Consider the following 15,642-nt stretch of genomic DNA (forward strand, 5'->3'; position numbering starts at 1 on the left):
TAACTTAATGTAAACTTTTGTGTAAATTGTTTATTTTTCCTAGTTACTAGCAGTTCCTGTGGAAAAATCTGTTAAGCTATATAGAAGAGAAACTTGGAGTAATCAATGTGATCTTTCAGATAATTTCATCTCTCAGGTAGGTTTTGTAAATGACACTTTCAGTAGGGTAAAGGGAATGTTTAATGCATACTTTGCCTAAATATGGTTGCAGTTAAATATTGTTGGAAATGGGGAACAATTCTAGACTGTTTGCGTGCGTCCACCTTCTGCCTTCTCAGCAGTAGATAGGTCTTTGTTAGGTCCTATCTGACCTTTGTGAAATTTGATTAAGATAATAATTTAATTTATAAGTGGTCAAATTTAACCATAGCATAGTATTAGAACAAGTTATTCTCACATTATCAGTAATTAACCTTTATTAAGTGAGTTTTACTGAGCCTTGTGATCATAGATTCTAGAATTTTAGAGCAGAAAACTTTGTTGGTCTATATATTCTCTCTCTCTTTTTCTTTCACACCCATTTTGCACTTAAGGAAACAGGCCCAGTAAGTCAGCAATGGCTTACTGCGGTTCACTACACTTACTAGTTCTCTTCATCTTGATGATGACTGCCAAGAGGATACCTTATGTTATCTCTCTTTCCAGGATAATAACATTTTTTTAGATTTTGCTTTTAAAATTGTGTCAGTATAATTTTCTCATGATAAGGTATTAGCTGTTAGTGATAGCTGAAAATTATTGAAAAAAATAGTTAAGAAATAAGCAAACTTTGTCTTGCCATTTGTATGTCATCAAAGTTAAAGTTACATGGAATCCATAGGGTTAGGGTTATAAAAGTTTGAATTTGGTAATGTGAGTATTTATTTCAAATTATACAAAATTGTTATTTATTGTTTTTCTTAATAGACTCTCAATGTAGTAACCTGGTCTCCTTGTGGGCAATATTTAGCTGCAGGAAGTATTAATGGTTTAATTACAATTTGGAATGTGGAAACCAAAGATTGCGTGGAAAGGTACCATTCAATATATCTTGTCTCTCTTGATTATTTCAATTAGATTTTTGTTTGTCGTATGAAACATTTCAGACTTGTGATTATTAGATTGTCAAAATGCAAACATACACCTATTCATTTGTCAAAAGTCAGTTAACCTTTTCTAGCTAAAATTTACCTAAAGAAATGTATGTTCATATTTTTCTTGACAGTGTTTGAAGAACTTGCTTTTTAATTTTTAGGGTGAAACACGAGAAAGGTTATGCAATTTGTGGCCTGGCCTGGCATCCTACTTGTAGTCGTATAGCTTATACTGATGCAGAAGGAAATCTAGGGCTCCTGGAGAATGTTTGCAACCCCAATGGAAAGATACCAAGCAGTAAGGTAATAAGTAATACGGTAGGACATTTGTAACATATATGATAATATGGTAGAACAGTTTCTTCAAAGTCTTTCATATGGATTTGGAAAACATCACAAACTGCATTATTTTCTTGGAAAATTACAATTCATGTTACTATTTTAGAAGCTCATTAATGATCCTTTTGTAAAGAAAACAGTTTAAACTTGTTTAACCTAATGTTTCACAAATATATTTTACTAAGAAACTTTTTCCCTCCATATAATGCCTATTGACTGACTTTCCTTGACTTTCCAAGGAGTACCTTTGTGAAATACTATTTTACTATCCTGGTGTTCTGGAGATTGTTAGTTAAATACAGGCATACCTCAGACATATTACAGGTTCAGTTCCAGACCACTGCAATAAAGTGAATATCACAGGAAAGTTAGTCACACAATTTTTTTGGTTTCCTAGTGCATATAAAAGTTACACTATACTATACTGTAGTTTATTAAGTGTGCAATAGCATTATGTCTAAAAAAACAATGTACATACTTTACTTAAAACTACTTTATTGCTAACAAATGCTAACCTTCATCTGATCGTTCCGTGTGAGTCGTAATCTTTTTGCTGATGGAGGGTCTTTACCTTCAATTTGTAAAAAACTCCATATCTATGAAGCACAATAAAACAAGGTATGCCTATAAATGTTTTATAGATAAAAATTAAAGTTAATAACTGTAACTTAGTTTTGCCTATAAACTTTTTCAGCTCTGAATTAACTTTAACTCTTAGAGCTACCCATATACCTCTGATGCTTCGCCATGCAGCCTTACTGAAGGCTTGCTGTAAACAGGCCATCTTGTTTTATACCTCCTTGTTTTTGTCATTCCCCCTGCCTGGCACATATACCCATTCATATTTCAAGTCTTGGTTTAGATTTCCAGTTAAAGATCACAGACTTTATACATGCATTTATTTCTGCTCAGATACCGAAACCTCCCCTTAAAACTACACTAAGGGAATTTTTAATGCACAATCCCATAAGGCTAACAAAATTTTGAAGGCTAGAAAATAGATGGATGATTGGAAACTAGCATCTCAAAAAATGGAATGCTAAGACCTCAATGGAGGAAAGCTGAGGTGCAGTTAAGTTTGCCTGGCTAACTACTCCCCAAAGATTCAGAATTGGGTGGCACATGGTACTTCTAGAAGGGGCTGAAAACAGGAGGGTTGGTTTAATAAGCAAGTAGATCCCTCCAGTCTCAACATCAGGATGCAGAGCTAGGACACTCCCCTCCCATACCCCCATACACATTATGACAGAATGCTGGAGATTTCTTCTTTACAAAGGTAAAATAGAGACGGTCTTTGGTCCAGGGACATTGTGTACAGCTGAGTGGTGTTGGGTGAAGCAGAAACATTGCACTGAAAGGATTAAATGAAAGTGTATATACTTAAATGTTGAAATTCCCAGCTCACTTTTTATATTTGGCTCTCAGAGCATTGTTAGCCAGTCTTATACTTTTCACACAGGAGATTGGGAGAATCATCTTTGGGGAATTTCCCCAAGGAAAAAAGCCCTAAAGAGAGAGAAGGTTCTTAACTCCAGGATAAACTAAAAGTTGTAAACGAAAGATGTAAAAGAGTATAGTACTACATGTGTAAAATGAGGTTAGGAATGCCTACCACCTAGAGTTACTGTGAGGAATAAATGAATTATGTATAAAGAATTAGGAAAGTCTCTAGCATAGTACTTCATAAGTGTTGCTATTATTTTTATTTGACCATAAATAGCACATACATGGTCATAATAATCTAAATATATGGATCCAACCAAAATGAGAATATATCTATATTGGGAAGATTGAGGTAGGAGAATAGTGTCCATGGATATGTGAGTCAGGGTGGTTAGGAAACGGCACCAAATTCTCATCTGCCCTAATAGAGGGAAATTAGGATCTATTAAATAAATAACAATTAAAATAAAAAAATAGCACTAGAATATTTACAAGTGTGGAGGAGAACATCAAAAGAAACAAGAGCAGAGGCTTTGCAGAGGACTGTTTTCATTTTTAAATAAACCTTGTAACAATTCGACTAATTTATATTCATGTATAACGTTGATAAAAACAAATGGTAAATTGGGAAATAATTTTTAGTTCAAAGGACACCTCTTATAAAACATTTAACCCTTTATCCAGAATTAACCACTTTCTCCTTTCTGCGTTTACTCCTCACAGTATTTATTTCTGTCACAACAACATTTTTATGGCCCTCACCATAAATGTAAGGCAAAACCCTCATTTTCCAATAATAAACCTACCTGCCCCCCCCAAAAAAAATCTTGACCAGCTTGAGTACATAAACTTTTAGGACTATCAGTGAAATAGTTATATCTTCTTATAGTGTGTAGTTATTAATTTAATTACTCATGTCAAATCATGTGTTTAAATATATGAATTTAGAAGTATTTTTTCTATACTCATTTTGTTAAATAGCAGTTTTCCAGAACACAATCATATGTACGTTCGTCTAAAAGATTTTGTGATAATCTCTTTTGAATCCATTAATGATGTTTTTCTCATTAGAATTTTATACCAAACTATAAATTTCCATTGGCTTAACATTTGTACAGTTGTCATTCATCTTGTATTAGTAATTTGTGACCTCTACAATGTATCTGCTTACTATTTCACTTTTTAAAGTTATCTCACAAACTACAGTGACATTCAGTACATGGCAATGGTATGTTCATATTCCTGGTAATCAGTTAACTCTGTGTTGAATTTCTTTGCCTTCTTTGTTTTTCTGTTGGTTCTTTCTGTTCGCTTCTATAAGTATCAAAAGATAAAACTAGCTTTAACTGAGATCATTTGAAGCAAATATATCTTACCTAAGTAGTATTTTGTTCAAAATAAAAGTAAATGAGAATATTTTGTAATTAGGGACTTGTAGATGAATTCTTTTCTGGGGAATGACTTTTGAGGAATAAAATCTTGTTTTATATTTGGGTATATATAGTATTTCTTTACTTGTCTGTCATACACTCCCGCCCCATCCGTAGACTATAAGCATTTAAAGTAAGTAATAGGTCTTAGATAAATATAAATACATCCCTCATAAATACATTTACAAATTATTCTTCTGAGGGCATTTGCTTAGTGTTTATAGTGCATATTAAAAGATTGCCTTTTGAGTAATTGAGCGAATAGTTCACTAATACTTTCTAACTTGTGTTAATTTGTTCAAGGTATCTAGCAGAGTAGAAAAAGATTATAGTGACCTTTTTGATGGAGATGATACAAGTAATGCTGGTGATTTTCTGAATGACAGTGCAGTCGAAACCCCCTCTTTCCCGAAAGGTATTATGCATGATGATGATGATGACACTGTGCTGGCTTCAGGTCGTCCTAGACAGCGAAGTCACTTCCTAGAAGACGATGACAACTCAGTGGGTAGGCATTGATTGTGCATGTGATGATCCATCTTGTTGATTAATATTTTCAGTTTTTTATGAATGCTTATTTAAAGTCATTTATTGAATTTGTAGACTGTAGCTGGAGCAGTATGTAGAGGGAGATTATAGCATTAAATACTTATGTTAGAAAAAGTTTCAAATCAATGAGCTAAGTTTGTGCTTTAGCAAACTAGAAAAAGAAGAAATTAAACTCCAAGCAAGCAGAAGGAAGGAAATAATAAAGACCAGAATTCAATGAAATTGAAAACAGTAAAACTGTTTAAAAAGTCAATGAAACCAAAAGATATTTCTTTGAAACGATTAGTAAAATTAATAAATCTCTATCCTGACTGATCAAGATAGAAAAACACAAATGACTAATATAAGTAATGAAAAAGAGCCTGTAGACCTACACTATCCAATACGGTAGCCACTAGCCTCCTGTGGTTATTGAGCACTTGAAATGGGGCTGGTTCAAATTAAGAAGTCATTTAAGCGTAAAATGCAACCAACTTTTGAAGACAGTATGAAAAAAGAATATAAAATATCCTAGTCATTTTTTACACTGAGTACATGCTGAAATTATGTTTTAAGTGCAATATATTATTAAAATTAACCCATTTTTTTTTTATGTTTTAAAATATGGATACTAGATAATTTAAAATTACTTAGGTAGTTCACATTGTGTTTCTGTGAGACAGTACTGCTATTAATATAAGGGTAGTAGGAGAATATTGTGAGCAACTTTGTGCCCATAAATTCAACAACTTAGATGAAGTGGACAAATTCATGAAAGATGCCAACTACCAAGCTAGCTCAAGAAGAAATAGATAACCTGAATAGTACTGTATCTGTTAAAGTAATTGAGATTGTACTTAAACACCTTCAAATAAAGTACCTGTTACAAGAACTTACATGCTGAAATAACACATTTGAATGTTAACAAGTAAGATGCTAATGTATTGTTGTAAATTGTGCTGCATTTAAAACATACTGGGTTTATAGAACAGTCCTTAAGTGTTTGGGTTTTAAGAGCTCATTATACTCTTAAAAGTTTTTGAGGACCCCAAAGAGCATTTGTTTATGGAGTTATAGCTATTGTAATTTACCATGTTAGAAATGAAAACTGAGAAATTTTTAAAATATTTATTTAGTTTAACATGGTATTAGTAAACACATGTAAAGAAATGATATTTTTTTATGAAAAGCAAAGTAAGGAAAGTGGCATTACTTTATCTGAGTTGCGTATCTGTTTAATGTCTGGCACAGAGACAGCTAGATTCTCTCATCTGCTCTTGGAGTCTGTCTACTGCCATATTACTGTTTTTTGCTGGAAGTATATGAAGAAAAATCAGCCTCACACAAATATGTAGTTTTGAAGAGGACAAAGTATTTTAGTAGCCTATTCAAATAATTGTGGGTGTTCTTTGATGCTGTACCAAAACTCAACAAATGAAAGCTTCTTAAAGATTATTTGCAATATGGAATCTGAAAAGTTTTCAATGAACATTTAACTCTTAATACATTAAAATCCATTGGTCTAACTTCAACTTTAAATGGATCTTTTACCGTGTTTGATTTTGTAACATGCATTGGTAATTTGGAAAATACTGGTTCAATAAGATTTGCAGACCTTCCTAATATTGAGGTATTATCCAAAATTATATGTTAGTATCATTACCAATCTCAGCACAAGTATTTAAATATTAGGAAGCAGTCAGGCTTATGGTGGCAGATACAAGTTTTCCAATGTTCTGATTTTCACTTGAAAGCTCAAATATTATCATTGGCAACAAATTTTGTAAGTTAAATTCATTTTCAAGAAAATGTTTGCTGAATGCCCAAGTCTGCATAACCATAGTTTATCTGGCATTCTTTCAAGTGAAAATGGTTTCATGAAAAAAAATCAGTTCAGCTTATGACTCCATTGCACAAATGCTTTTTTTTTTGAGACAACCATCATCCTTTATGCACACTTCCGATTTTTGCACAGAACATTTTTAAAAAGCTATGCAAGGATCAAGATATAATAAAAGTAATATTCTTACTGCAGTTGAGTGGTGGGTAGCAACGCACTGGTTGCTAATACAGATTGGTGCCCCTGCCTTGATTTATACTGAGGCGCAAGCAGTTTTACCCTCCATTGCTTTTGCACCATCACTGCAAATGTTAATACAGTGAAAGAGGCAAGTAGTATTTTAGTATTATTAAGTATGAATGGAAAAGGTTATTAGATTTCATAATGCTTTTCTTTTTCCAAGTCATTGGTATTTATGGTTCTCTAATTATAATCTTTTGTACTTTAGATGTTACAATGCTAAAAAGTGGTTCTAATCTTCTCAAAGAGGAGGAGGAAGATGATCAGGCAGACAGCATTCACGATCTACCACTTGTAACACCCCAAAGGCCATTTTATGATGGGCCTATGCCAACCCCCCGGCAAAAGCCCTTTCAGTCAGGTTCTACACCCTTGCATCTGACTCACAGATTCATGGTAAGCCTTGGATCTACACTTAACTTTTAAATAGTTGTATCTCACTTTTAAGCATTTTATCTCACTATAGTTAATTTGTTTGGTAAAAAGTATTTTTTAAGAAATTGATTAACTGGCCTGGAGCACTTCGGTTGATTTTAATTTTGTGGTTGATTTATTTTATGGTTAACTCATAGCCTTAGTCTTATTTATTATTATTGAAAATTGTGTTAAATAAAATTCTGCTTTGCAAAATGATATATAATGAACCTAAGTAAATGTTATTGTGTATCTTGTAATATCTCTTGGCTATACTTCTGAACCTTATTTCTCAAATTATATGAGTTTTTACATAGGAGATGATACTGATTCCAAAACACTAGTTTACAAAGTGTTTTTTTAGAAGGCAGCTCCGGTAGTATATTAGAAGGTGTTACATGCAATGAAAAAAAACAACTATCTGCCCCTTTTCCACTACCTCACCCCGCTGGAATGTAAGCTCCCCAAGGATAAAGATTTTTCTGTTTGGTTTACTAATAACCACTTAGAACAAGATATGGCACAAAAAGCATTAAATCTATGTTTTCTGAGTGGATGAATGACTATATTAGCTTTTAGTCTTAAGTTTGAGAGCTAAGAAAGTTTACTTATTTCTATTTGTTTGTTATTTGAGATTTCCCACTGAGGGCTTTGCTTGTCCATTTTGAAGAGTATAGGCCTAGCATAAGTTGTATGTAAATATTAAAGGTGATGTTTTATTTCAATAAAACTTTGCCATCAGTAATCATCATCAAGTAATAAGTCTTTTTGGTTATTGTTAACTGTTTTATTTATATAAAGTTATATTTGTGGTAAAGGAAACACCAGGGCCTAGTGTGAGCCTATAGTGTACATCAGTGGAAGCTGTTTTCCAAAATGGTATCTATTTATTTTGCCTTAAAATGTATGTATTTATTCTTATAATATAAAACCAGTTATTTGGAACAGAAAAATGTGCTATCATTTACATCCATACTTGTAAGTAAATAAAGTTTTGAAATGTTTCTTTTGAGGAATTTAATGGTTTGGTTGTTCAAAGGTCAATTATAAAGTATTTTTTCAATGATAGTGATATAATTTAAAAATATTAAATGAAATATTCCATTTCCTAATAAGTGTATATCTGTCTTCTTCTCATAAAGAAAAGAATAATTATTGTAGCTCTGATATTACTACTGTTACCTGAAACTATTTAGAAGTAGATGAGCTGTCGTTGCCCTTATAACTTACACCTTGATACAGACTGAATTACATTGTTGATTTCTACCACTTTAGCCTTCTGGTTCTAGGGGCTTCAGTTTTTCTCAGACTTGTATCTAACCTTACATGTTTGTAGGTGTGGAACTCTATTGGAATTATTCGCTGCTATAATGATGAGCAAGACAATGCCATAGATGTGGAGTTCCATGATACCTCCATATACCATGCAACACACTTATCAAACACTTGGAATTATACAGTAGCAGATCTTTCCCATGAAGCTATTTTGTTGGCATGTGAAAGCACTGATGAACTAGCAAGGTAAATTTGAGATTAGTAGGAAGAATTTGTAGCTGTCGAACTATTAGATATAATTGTTGAAATTCAATACAAAAAGTTAATTAAAAAAATGATACTTTTTGTAGTGTGGAATTTCAGAAAAAAGAGTTTAGTACAAATACTGGCCTACCCATAAAACCTCAGAACGTGTCTTTTTTTGCCTAATTGTCCCCTTGTTAACATTCTCTAACTATGAAAATGACATGACTGATTTGTAATGCAAAACAAATGGGACTATTTTTTACATTGTTATTGTGTTTTTATTAGTAATATAAGAATAATACAATTTTCAACAAACTTAAGTGCAGAATTTTTAGAAAATGAAAGTTACCCCCAGAATTCTGCTTAGGTATAACTACTGTTAACAGTGTATGTATCCTTCTAGATTTCTATTTATATGAACCGTCCCCACCTTTTAAATTTGCTTATCGAGGTATGATTTATATACAATAAAATACACCCATTTTAGGTTTACAGTTTGATAAGTTTGACATATGTATATATACTCAGGTAACCATTATCACAATATATTTTTTTATTACTCAGAAATATTCCCTCATACACCTTTGCAGTTAATCCAATCCCAGCTTTGAACAGTTACTGATCTGGGCTTTTTGTTGTTTTGGGTTTTTTGTTTTTTTGTCACTGTAGATTAGATTTGAAACTTCTCTTCAAAAGAAAAACACACCAAAAAATGTTACCAGTTCTATTCATCTGATTTTTTTTTTTTTTTTTACTTAATATATTTTAGACTTAGATATTTTGGTAGGTAGATAGACAAAAAATTATGATGGAAAAGCAGTAAATACAGTCCTTTTCTTTTTTTAAAGAAGAACAAATATTTTATTAACCTTTTGATATTACAGCCAGATTACTCTCTCCTGATCTCTTTTCTTCAGCTGATTATAATGTTTATATACATAATCATAGATTTTACTAACTCCCAGGTGATTTGAAATTCAGATTCTTCTGATTGGATATATTAGTTCCTGATTGGATGTATTGATTCACAAGCTGTGGGGTATGGGTCACCTCAGAGCTTGTTGAAAACACAGAATCTCAGACCCCACCCCAGATCTTCTGAATCAGAGTCTGCATTTTAATAAGATGCTCAGGTCATTGAGCATGTATTAAAGTCTGAAGAAATACTATATTAGATCATTTTTTAAAAATAACTTTATTTTTCAGTTACAGTTGACGTACAATATTATATTAATTTCAGGTGTCTGTCAAGCCATTTTAACATTTTAATTGTTTTCCTAATTTATACATTGTAAAATCAACTCAGTACTTACCATTGAATTAAATCAGTTTATTAAAATAAATCACTGTTGACTTAGTGTCTCTAATTCAGAGTATCTTACATAATTAGAAGAAGTCAAAATTGTACATGGAAATTTTTATTTCCATGTACAATTTTGACTTCTCTTTATATTCTTAGATATATAATTTCATAGCCATGTACACTATTACCTTTTCATTTTAAAATGGAATTTTCAAAGTACTGTTCAGAAAGTTAGTACTGCTTCAGATTACCAATACTATGGAATCTACATTCTGAAGCCTAGGTTTAATAATTTACATGTACACACATACAAAGGAAAAAAGAGTAGAAACACATCAAATTGTAAGCATTGGCTAGTAATCTCACTAGTGGGGATTATATGTGATTTTTTTTCTTTTTCTCATTTTGTCCTCTCATATTTTTCTTTTTTGGGAGCAATAAGAGAACTGTTGCCTAAACTTTTTGTTTCTTTTTCTTTTTTTCTTTGTTTTTGTTTGTTTCTTTTTTTTACGTTGCCTGACATTTTGAAGCTTCCTTCCTTTTTTAAAATTTGTGATTTTTGTGTGTTTTCATTTAACATCACGTTGTGAGCATTTTCCTGTATCTGTAAATGTTCTTCAATAATATGACTGTTAATGGTTTTAATATAGTTCATTTTAATTGTATATCATGATTACTTTCTTAAAGCCATTTCTTACACTATTTGTGTATAACAGAAAAACTGTTTGGTTTTGTTACTGGGTATCATGATTAGTTATATCAAATATGAAATTTGATTGTTTTGATCTTGTTTTAATCTTTAGCAAGCTTCACTGCCTGCACTTTAGTTCTTGGGATTCAAGCAAAGAGTGGATCGTAGACATGCCTCAGAATGAGGATATTGAAGCCATATGTCTTGGTCACGGATGGGCTGCTGCTGCCACTAGTGCCTTGCTCCTTCGATTGTTTTCTATTGGAGGTGTTCAGAAAGAGATCTTCAGTCTTCCTGGGCCTGTGGTGTCAATGGCAGGACACGGAGAGCAGCTTTTCGTTGTTTATCACAGAGGTAGATTTTTTTCCAGTCTTTACAATTTTACCATGACCTGAAGTAAAAAGCTTTCTTTTTCTTTTTGTTTTGGATTATATACCTCCTTTTGCATTTATTTTAGTATTGAATCAGAGTAATATTTGAATGTATAGAATTTTATTGTATTCACTAATAATGAAAATGAAAACATTTTATTTATAGAAGAACTGTATTAGAGAAAGAATTTCAAGGTACAGTTTGGTTAATTATAAGAATTTTCGGCATTTAAATGCCTTAAAAACTAAAGTAACTAGTGTGAAGGACCAAAACAACTTTGAGTTTTTAAAACGTTGCTGCCTTCTTTTTCTCCCCTCGTATTCAGTCCTCACCGCTATGCTTAGACTGGTTTTATCAAGATTACCAATGATCTATTTATGTGTGTTTGTGTGTGTGTGTGTGTGTGTGTGTGTGTGTGTTTCCACCAGAAATGCTATCTTCTCAGTTCCTGTGGCATTGCTCTCCCGATTCTTTCCTCGTTTATAGCTCCTTCAGCTCCTTTGCTGGCCCCTCCTCCTATGCCAACCTCTTAGCTGGAGGCTGCAGGACTTAGTCATAGCCCCTCTTACCTAGCACTTTCAATCTTTTGACTGCTTAGCCATAGTAAGAAATACATTCTACATTGCTCTTCTGAACATACCTGCGAATGTAACTGAAAAAAAGTGTCATGGACAATAGTTACTCTTTGATTTCACTTTTCTTTCAATGCTGGTTGATTTCATGACTCATGGGCCAAGAAATGCAGTTTGAGAAACTAACCTGGGGAATCTCATCATGGCCCATGGCTTTAAATACATCTATGTGTCCATGATTTCTAAATTAATATCACCAGCCCTACTCTCTTCTTGTGTCTCCAGACTTGCCCACTTGAAATCTCTATGTAGAGTTTTGATACACATCTCAAATTTAACTTTGTCATAATAAATCTTTGATCTATTTTTTACCTCCAAACTTGCTTCTTACTTAGTTACCCCATTTCATTAAATGGCATACTGTCAATCCAGCTGCTCAAGACAGGAATGTAAGACTTAATCTTCTCTTACCCTCACCCCGCATATCCAGTCCATCAGTAAGATGATATCATCGTGTCAGTTCTTTGGAATAGCACATTCCAAATGTATCTCTTTATCTCCTCCCTAAACCCCCAGTCCAACCCAGATGTCATCCCTTGAGCTATTGTAACAGCCTCCTAACTAGTCTTTCATTCTTGCATTCTGTAATCTGTTCTCCACATAGCAGCCTGGGTGATTTGTTAAAAACACCAACCTCTTCTTCTCAGATTCCTCTGATGACTTCCTGTTGCTTTTAGAATAAAAATTAAACTTCTTATCACAGCTGACAGGGCTCTCTACATGATTTGACATATGCCTGCCTCTTCAACTTCATCTTTTGCCACTGTTCTCCTGTTCTCATTCTGGCCATACTGGCTTCTTTGGGTTCTTCAAACTCACGAGCTTGTTCCCACCTTAGGACCTTGTCATTAGCTGTTTCCTTTGTCTTCCTAACATTTGGATGGCTGGCTCCAACTTGCAATTCACATCTCGGCTTACATTTTGCTTTCTGGAGGAGGCCACCTCTGACTATCCAATCTAAAGTACCCACTCAGTCTGGCACTCTGTATCACATGATTATTTTAACTCTTTGCTGAAACTTAGCATTTTTTGTTATTTTTCTTATTTGTTTCTTAATTCATTTGTTTGTCTTATACCTGAATATGAATTTCATGAGAGCAGTGACTTTGTCTTGTTACCATTGTAGCCCCAGTGCCTGGCACAAAGTAAACTCGCTGTAAATATTTCTTGAGGGATGAATTACCACTGATAACCACTTTATATAAATAGTCCATGTAACATAGTATTCTGGTTCTGATACCCGAATAGTGCCTCAGTTATGTGGGTTATCAGTAAAAAGTAGTGCTAGTTAACCTAAGAAACAACGTCAGTTCAATCACAGAAATTAATTTACATTGTGTTATAGCTAAATAACCTTTGATACCTGATTTATATTTACATTTTATTTTACTAGGAACAGGATTTGATGGGGATCAGTGCCTTGGAGTTCAACTGCTAGAGCTGGGGAAAAAGAAGAAACAAATTTTGCATGGTGATCCTCTTCCTCTTACAAGGAAATCCTATCTTGTGTGGGTCGGATTTTCAGCTGAAGGCAAGAAAAATTCATTTATTTATATTAAAGACATTTTTAAAGAAGAAAATTGTTTCATTGCTTTTTCCTGATTAATTTCTTTATAGATAAATTATCTACATTTTATGTTTAAATTTCTTTATTTTAATATGTTGACAAAACTAGAAACGAATTGTTAGGCAAGGTAGCCATTGTCTTATGCGCAAGGTCTCTTTTTTATGAGAATTCTTTTATTAGAAAACTTAAAAAGAAGTATATTTTTCTGAAAGTTTATTAAGTTAGCAAGGAGGAGATACAAATCAATGGTAAAGTTGTGGTTATTCTGGCAGATTCTACACAAAAATAAGGAATTTTCTTTTGCTGCACTGTCTACTACAGTAACCGCTAGACACATGTGGCTGTTGAGTACTTGAAATGTGGCTAGTCTGAATTGAGATGTGCTGTAAGTATAAAATCCTCTGCCAGTTTTGAGCACCTTAGTATGAAAAAGAGAATATAAAATAATCTCGTTAATAATCTTTTACATTGATTACATGTTAAAATGATTATATTTTGGACTTAATAAAATGTATTATTAGAATTCACTTTTTCCTCCCTTTTCTCAGGTGGCACTAGGAAATTAAAAATTACACTTATGGCTCACATATTTCTGTTGGACAGTGCTGTTGTAAAATCACGTAATAGTGACTTATGACAGGATTTGAAGGGCACTGAGGAGTACCTTATTTTAAGGAGCCTGTTAACCCTGTCTCCTGGCTTAAATATTTCTATTGGAGATTCATGACCTTCGGTTACATCATTAGAAACTCCAGCTGTCTCTTTAAAACATCAACCATTTCTGGATGTGTTTTCTGTTGGGATGTTATTGGTCATTTATACTTCAGTAATGTGACCATTAATAACTTCCATTCATTTAGCTTTCTTTTTTTCCCCAATTACCAATTAGATCTAGACTCTGAGGAAACTGCTCTTTATAGGGTGAGAGGGCTATGAAGTCAGAGAGAAGAAAAGGGGTAATTAGGGAATTTGCTGTGCACTTCCCGAGATGGGAGCAGAGAAAGCTGGGAACAGGGATGATTGCTTGTTTCCTAGGTAAGAACTGCTTACCTAGGAGTGGGGGCGAGGCCTGTGACAGAACAGAGGCCAAGAAAGAGGGGAGGAAGAAGAGTATTAAAGATCACGTCTCTACAGCCTCACCTTATAGAGGTTCTGGGACTTTTCCAAGTCTCTCTTCACCCAGGAGGCTTCAGATTCAAGCTTAATTTTTTTTTTAACTGAAATTGGCTTTTAAAAACATTGCTGTATTCCAGCAGGTGGCATAGTTTTCACTGAAACTATCCTTTTTTTTTCTTTATTTGTGTAAAGTTCAGTCATAACTTAGGCATTTTCCCCCCCTATCTTCAGTTAGGTCTTCTCTACGTGGTTAATGGAATTTTGTGAGACTGTTAAGTTGGATTATTTGCCTTTTTGTTTTGTTTTGCTTCTTGCTTTTGAATTGAAAGTTGAATCATTGATATGTATCTTTAAAATAGCATTTATTTAACAAATACATAGCTTTATCTCCAAGTGGTTTGTTTTTCTATTGATGTTTAGGAACCCCCTGTTTTGTGGATTCAGAAGGCATTGTTCGAATGCTTAACAGAGGGCTTGGTAACACATGGACTCCTGTATGTAATACAAGAGAACACTGCAAAGGAAAGTCTGATCACTACTGGGTGGTTGGTATCCATGAAAATCCCCAGCAACTGAGGTAGGCTATTATAAAATGCTTTTTAAAGTGTATTTTTTATTTGTCTTTCACCTTAGTTCATTTACTTGCTTTCCATATTCACTAAATCAGAAATTTGTTATATTCACTTTGAAGTTTTTAACCAATTGCTTCACTTAGAACTTATTATCTTCTTAATTTAATTTAATATTACAACCGTAAGTTTTTATGGTGAGACCTTTTCTTTACCGACAGGTGCATTCCTTGTAAAGGTTCTCGGTTTCCTCCCACCCTTCCACGCCCTGCTGTGGCTGTATTATCCTTTAAGCTTCCTTACTGTCAGATTGCAACAGAGAAAGGACAAATGGAGGTATGTGAAAATCTTACCTTGACACTCTAAATTGGATAATGCACTACCTGTGACACGGACATTTAAAAATTATCCTGATGACCAGTGTTGGGTATTGATTACTTTATAATTAGATAGAGAGGGGCAGCAGGGAAGGTCTCCAGAGCACCTGACTGCCACCACTTCCAGGGACTGTGAAGTGGGTGGGTATTACCGGCGGTGCCTCACTAGCACTCTTAGGGGTGGGCC

The 15,642-nt window shown here is 33.6% G+C and overlaps 1 protein-coding gene across 2 annotated transcripts in view; it reads left to right on the plus strand.

The window, feature by feature from the left end:
• WDHD1 (WD repeat and HMG-box DNA binding protein 1) overlaps positions 1–15,642 on the plus strand; it is a 45,748-nt gene that overhangs the window by 17,308 nt on the left and 12,798 nt on the right. For both annotated transcript variants that reach the window (XM_019725744.2, XM_019725747.2), the window contains exons 8-17: positions 44–136; positions 907–1,013; positions 1,235–1,376; positions 4,589–4,793; positions 7,102–7,289; positions 8,644–8,828; positions 10,935–11,176; positions 13,220–13,357; positions 14,930–15,086; positions 15,300–15,414. In XM_019725744.2, coding sequence (XP_019581303.1) covers positions 44–136; positions 907–1,013; positions 1,235–1,376; positions 4,589–4,793; positions 7,102–7,289; positions 8,644–8,828; positions 10,935–11,176; positions 13,220–13,357; positions 14,930–15,086; positions 15,300–15,414 — 1,572 coding nt within the window. The remainder of the gene's footprint in view (positions 1–43; positions 137–906; positions 1,014–1,234; positions 1,377–4,588; positions 4,794–7,101; positions 7,290–8,643; positions 8,829–10,934; positions 11,177–13,219; positions 13,358–14,929; positions 15,087–15,299; positions 15,415–15,642) is intronic.

This window comes from Rhinolophus sinicus, linkage group LG03 (genome assembly GCF_036562045.2).
Source record: "Rhinolophus sinicus isolate RSC01 linkage group LG03, ASM3656204v1, whole genome shotgun sequence".
NCBI classification, from domain to species: domain Eukaryota; kingdom Metazoa; phylum Chordata; class Mammalia; order Chiroptera; family Rhinolophidae; genus Rhinolophus; species Rhinolophus sinicus.